Below are 6,391 nucleotides of genomic sequence, written 5' to 3' on the forward strand. Positions count from 1 at the left end.
TATTTTGAAAAAAACCAAAGTCTTATTATTATGTAAATAAATAATTTACACGATATAAATAATTAGTAATAATAATAATAATAATAATAAATTATTTAATAAACTAACTTATATTTTATATACATATACATATATATAAATAAATAAATAAGTGATGATGATTGTTTAAATTTTTTTTTTTTTTTTTTTTTTTACATAACGCGTTGTGTAAATATATATATATATATATTTTGTGATTGTAATAAATAAATAAATAAATAATAATAATAATTATTATTATTAATAAAAATTATTAAATACGAGTCTTAATTAATATCATTATAATTTTCATTTAATTATTATTATTAAATGATAAAAAAAAAAAAAAAAAAAATTAATGATAATTATAAAATAATTTATAGATTTATTATTATTATTATTATTAAATAAATAAATAAATAATTTAAATGACAATAAAATTTAATAAAAAAAAATTATGATAAAATATATATAAATATTAAAAACAAAAACGGATTTAAAAAATAATAATAATAATAATAATAAAAACGAATTAATAAAATTTTAAAATTAATAATAATAATAATATTTTTTTATAAAAATTAAATAAGAGATAATGAGAGTGAGAGAGAGAGAGAGAGAGAGATGGCTAACGAACGCTCCACGATTTAAATTAGTAAAAAATTATTTATTTAAATTACGTAATTATTAATTATTTTAAAACCGGATACTATAATTAATAACAAATTAATAATAAATAAATAAATATATAAATAAAATTAATCATTAAATCATATTTGTTTGAATTATATCGATTGTTTTTTTTTTTGTTATGAAACAACCCTGAGAAGTTTAAATAAATCGAGTTTGTTTGTATTTCACAAATTACTATCGCAAGTTGAATTTATCGAAGGAAGTAAAAGTGGTGATGATTCACTTGTAGGTGGAAATTTAGATGTGTTATTAAAATTTATGTTATAAGAATAATTATTTTCTTTTCTACAAGGCATGTAAACCCTTTCTGGCATACCCGTCCATCTTCTATAAACTAATGAATTAAAAACTGCTTGGAGGGGATTCATCAAAGCCTTAAACGAAAAAAAAAATGTCTTTTGTAAACAACTCGACATGTTCGAATAAACAACATTTCAAATTATTATTATTCTTACCATTATGTACCAAAGCATGAGTACAATTTCATCAGGTACGGAAAACCAAAAATTCCATATTAATATACCATTTATTAAATTCGGTAGCCAGCATAGATAAAATGATACATTTATAAGTAAAAATTTAACTTTTATTATATCAATTAATTGTCTTTCTTTATTCGTGAATTGTGATGTAGATCTTGTTATACTTATTTTAACATCATTCGATAATGATAAATATAAAAATGGATTTAAAAGCATTACTGTAGCCAGTGGAAAATATGTTGCTAAATAATTAGGTAAAATTCTTAACAAAACTGTCGATGGACTACCACAGTGACAGCTGATAATGATAAAATGAATGTGATAATGATATTATTTTGTTTTAATATAAATTAAATATTGATTAATAATAATAATATTCTTACTCAATATCGGGAATGTATAAAACTGATAATCCGATTATTGTGAATATGGCAGGAAATATCCAAACGACAGAATGATATAACATTGGATGACCATCTTCTTCTCTTAAAACTAATTTCATATCGATTGCATAAAAAAGAGTCCACAACCATGTGGCTGTATAAAAATACTGAATCCATGCCTTTTTTCAAAGGAGGGGAACAAAAAGAGAGTAAAAAAATATTTGAATATTGGTTTAAATGAAATTTGAGTACTTACCGATGAAACCGCACAAATCAATGTGTATGAAGCAAAACCGGAATCCAATAAATATTGATTGTGATTAAATAAAAATGACCTCATGAAAACACCCAATGAAGCAAGTAAATCAGCAACGGCTAACCATATAATTATGTGTCTCCCTCGCGTTGCTGATGGTGAATACCACCTGTGATTTAAGGTAAGACTTTCACGAGGTAAAATTTGAAAAATTGCTCCAAGCATTCCAATCGATGAAGAAGCCAAACAAACTGTGTTATATGATTGTGAGTTAAAATGTAATAAGAGACCCGATGATTCGTTTAACATTGAATTATGATGGCAACAAAATGTTTTTATTGTTGGATCTGCCATTATTTAAAAAACTGGAAAAAAAAAACGAAAAAAAAAAAACTTTTAAAACAATATTTAAAATATCGAAAATTTAATTTTTTTATATTAAAACTAATAATAAAACGATAGTGATTTCATTGTAAAAAAAAAAAAAAAATTATCATTTAAGTAAACACTTTTTGAAAACTTGCATCGTAAAATAAAAAAAAAAAAAAAAAAACACTTAAAAATAACTGTTTACACAAAACTACTGATAGAGTTTTAAAAGAATTAAACGTATCGATAAAAAAAAATTTCGATATATCGAATCGATTATAATTACTTTTCAAAATGGCTGTCTATTTTGTATTTAGTTATTATATTTAATTTGATTCGTGATTTATTTTTCATTAAGTTATAAATAATTATCTTTAGTAAAAATGGTTCAAAAAAAGAAAATCGGAAAACAGAGAAAGGATAGGTATTATAAGTTAGCCAAAGAAACAGGTAAAATTATTTTTCGAAACCTAACCTCACTTTGTTAAAACATGTGGACTTGATAACTTAATTTAATATCGTTTTATTTTATTATAAAAAGGCTTTAGGTCCAGAGCAGCTTTCAAGCTTTTACAATTAAATAGAAAATTTGGATTTTTAGAAAGTTCTAAAGTTCTTATAGATTTATGTGCAGCACCGGGAGGATGGATGCAAGTAGCCAAACAAAATATGCCTGTATCAAGTGTTATTGTTGGAGTAGATTTATTTCCAATAAAACCGATACCTGGTTGCATAAGTTTGGTTGAAGACATTACCACTAGTAAATGTAAATCTTCATTAACAAAAGCTTTGCAAACATGGAAAGCTGATGTTGTTTTGCATGATGGTGCTCCTAATGTTGGTAAGTATTTTGTTCAATCGAAAACTCAATCTATTTCAAGTCAACTTAAAATTTTAACAAAAAATAATGCAAATTACTAAAAACTAACTTTTTGTTCAGGTACAAATTGGATTCATGATGCCTATCAACAAGTATGTTTAACATTAAGTGCACTTAAACTAGGTACAGAATTTCTGAGAGAAGGCGGATGGTTTATAACAAAAGTTTTTAGATCATCAGATTACAATTCTCTCCTGTGGGTTTTCAAACAATTATTTAAAAAAGTCCAGGCTACAAAACCTCAGGCTTCAAGATCTGAATCTGCTGAAATATTTGTAGCGTGCAAACACTTTTTCGCACCTGATAAAATAGATCCAAAATTTTTTCAACCTCAGTATGTTTTCAAAGAATTAGATTTAAAATCTCCAGCCACTTTAAACATTTTTAATCCGAGAAAACAGAAAAAAGCAAAACCAGAGGGTTATGAGGAGGGAGATTACACTCTTCATCATACCATCAATGTAACAGAATTTTTAAAAAGTGAAAATGCAATCGAAGTTTTACAAAGAGCATCGACAATTGTTTTCGACGATGAAACAATATTAAATCATCCAAAAACGACAAAAGAATTGGTTGAATGTTTTAAAGACATAAAAGTTTTAAATAGGAAAGATGTCAGGCTTATATTGACGTGGTGGAAAGCGTTGAGGGAAGAAGCAAAACTTAAATATATGAAAGAAATGGAAGAGAAAAAAGCTAAAGAAAAGGTTATTATTGTAAATTACTCAGTTGGAAAAAAAATTTTTTTTTTGTATTAAAAATTTTTTTTTTTTTTTTTTTTACTCGTTTAGAAAAATCAACCTGAACCTACTTTGAGCGACGAAGAAGAAAAAGAACTCAACGAAATCGACGCTCACATTTCGGCTGTTAAAAAAGAAGAATTGCAAGCGCAAAAAAAGAAAAAAAAAATAGCGGAAAAAGAGCGTAAAAAATTACAGGAGAAAATGAATTTAAAAATGGTTTTGAACAAATACGAAAATCCGGGAATGCAAGATGAAGATGCCATTTTCCGTCTTAGCATGATCAGATCGGGAAAAGAATTGGATAAAGTTTTAGATCAAAAACCTGAGATTTTACCCGAATCCGACCACAGCGACGACGAACAAATCAAACCCAAAAAAATTAAATACAGCAAAGAAAATTCGTATCTGGATAATTCTGGATTGTTAGTATTGGAAGCGATGTTTTTTTAATGATGATGATGATGATAAAAGGCAAATTTTTAAAACGATTCAAAATTAAATTTTAGGTATTATAAAAAAAAAGGAGAAGATGATGATGATGATGATAATGACGGGGAGGAAGAAGAAATGTCGATCGATAGCGACGAAGGTTTAGGTCTCCAAAGCGAAAGCGACGACGATGACGACGACGACGGTGGTCAAAAAAAGAAAAAGGGAATAAAAAAAAATGAAAATCCACTTTTGACGGATTTGGATTATAGGAAAAGCAAGGAAAAAAAATTAACGAAAGCCGCGCTTTGGTTCGAAAAGGAAAGTTTGAAAAATGTCGAAACGGAAGCGGACGAAGATTACGATTTGGATTTACTCACGCAAAGTTTAAAGAAAAAGGGTAAAAAGGTTATAGGGGAAGACAAAGAAAATGAAATTCCAAACGTGAAAAAGAAGGGAAATGGATTGAAATCGGAATCCGTTGACGAATACGATTCGGATTCGGACGACGAGGAAGAAGACGAAAATGATGATGATGATGATACAAGCGATGAAGAAACGGAGGGAAAGAGAAGTAAAAAAAAGAAGAAAGAAGGCAAAAGCGGAGAAGGGGGAAGTACGAAACAGGACAAGAAAAGAAAATTAGACGAAGAGGGTTTGGCTCTCGGTTCGATGATGATACAATCGAAAAAGAAAAAAAGAGATTTGATAGACGGAGCTTGGAATCGATACGCTTTCAACGACGATAACCTTCCGGAATGGTTCGTGACGGATGAAAAAGTTCACATGCATCAAAACATTCCCGTGCCGACGGAAATGGTACAGGAGTATCGGAACAAATTGAAAGAAATAAACGTGAGACCCATAAAGAAAATAGTCGAAGCGAAAGCGAGAAAGAAAAGGAGAATGATGAAATCGTTGCAAAGAGCGAATAAAAAAATGGAGAAAATAATGGATGACGTAGACATATCGGATAGGGAAAAAGTCAGAAACATTCAAAAGTAAGTTTATTATTATTATTATTATTATCGCGAGCGAGTCACGTGTCGTGGACGTTAATTCATTCATTCATTGATTTTTTTTGTCTGTTTTAATAGGATATATAAAAAAGCAAAGGAGAAGGGAAAAGACAAAAAGAAAGTGACGTACATCGTCGCGAAAAGGGTTAACGCGGGTAAAAGATATAAAAAACCGAGAGGGGTCAAAGGTCCTTACAAAGTCGTCGATCCGAGAATGAAAAAAGATGCGAGAAGGCAAAAAAACAATTTAAAGGGTAAAAGTGGAAAGAAAAAAAATAAAAGATAAAAAGAAAATGATGTTGGCCATAGACGAGGAAGTCTTTTTTCTGCCCCCCCTTCACCCCCCCCATCGCAAGAAAAAGTGACAAACGCGTAACAACAACAAACGACAAACAAACAATAAATAAAAATCAATGGATTAAAATTAATTAAATACAAAATAAAATAAATTTTGTTAATAAAAAGAAAAAATTTATATATTTTTTTTTCGTCTCTCTCTCTCTTTCTCTCTCCAAAGAATGACAATGCAAGGTCAAGAGGTCATTATAATTTAAATTTAAACTCATAGAATTTGAGAATGAGATTCAAGGTCGCGTGAAAACGTTGAACTTTTCTCTCTCTTTCTCTCTCTCACACACATACATATGTTTATATAGGAAGTTAAAATTAATTAATTTTTTTTGGAGAAAAAGAAATTGCGGGGGAGTAAAAATTATTATTATTATTATTATTATTTCTTGGTCCAGTTAAAAAAATTTTTTGTCTTAGTTCCAGGAGTATACGAAATCTAATGATAAATCTGGATTTTTTTAAATTTTGGCAAAACAAAAAAATTTTTTTTAAAAACCTGACCTGAAGGCAATGACCTCTCATGTGTGATACGATGACAATATGGCTTTAAATAAATAAATAAATAAAATTCGATTCGATTTTACATAAAAAGAAACAAATAATAAAATTATTGACACGAAACAAAATGTTTTTTTTGGCAAAGTCGAAAACTATCATCATTATTATTATTATTATCATCATCATCATCATCATCCATTGTGGTGATTTTTTTTTTTTTTTTTTATAAAAACGGGCCAAAATGTAATGGTAGAAGTCCTTGGAGGGATT

General features: G+C 28.0%; 2 protein-coding genes across 2 annotated transcripts; one reads left to right on the top strand and one right to left on the bottom strand.

The window, feature by feature from the left end:
• Positions 1 to 875: 875 nt before the first annotated feature.
• Phum_PHUM233110 (class B secretin-like G-protein coupled receptor GPRoca3, putative) lies at positions 876 to 2,186 on the bottom strand (the record flags this gene model as incomplete). The annotated part of the gene is made up of 4 exons (XM_002425982.1): positions 876 to 1,085; positions 1,167 to 1,491; positions 1,577 to 1,755; positions 1,833 to 2,186. 4 exons carry the CDS (start codon positions 2,184 to 2,186, stop codon positions 876 to 878), a joined length of 1,068 nt encoding a protein of 355 aa, XP_002426027.1.
• A 398-nt stretch (positions 2,187 to 2,584) lies between these two features.
• Phum_PHUM233120 (ribosomal RNA methyltransferase, putative) lies at positions 2,585 to 5,558 on the top strand (the record flags this gene model as incomplete). The annotated part of the gene is made up of 6 exons (XM_002425983.1): positions 2,585 to 2,651; positions 2,743 to 3,042; positions 3,142 to 3,788; positions 3,873 to 4,246; positions 4,331 to 5,254; positions 5,351 to 5,558. 6 exons carry the CDS (start codon positions 2,585 to 2,587, stop codon positions 5,556 to 5,558), a joined length of 2,520 nt encoding a protein of 839 aa, XP_002426028.1.
• Positions 5,559 to 6,391: the final 833 nt, after the last annotated feature.

This window comes from Pediculus humanus, genomic scaffold, assembly GCF_000006295.1.
Source record: "Pediculus humanus corporis 1103172107597 genomic scaffold, whole genome shotgun sequence".
NCBI classification, from domain to species: Eukaryota; Metazoa; Arthropoda; class Insecta; order Psocodea; family Pediculidae; genus Pediculus; species Pediculus humanus.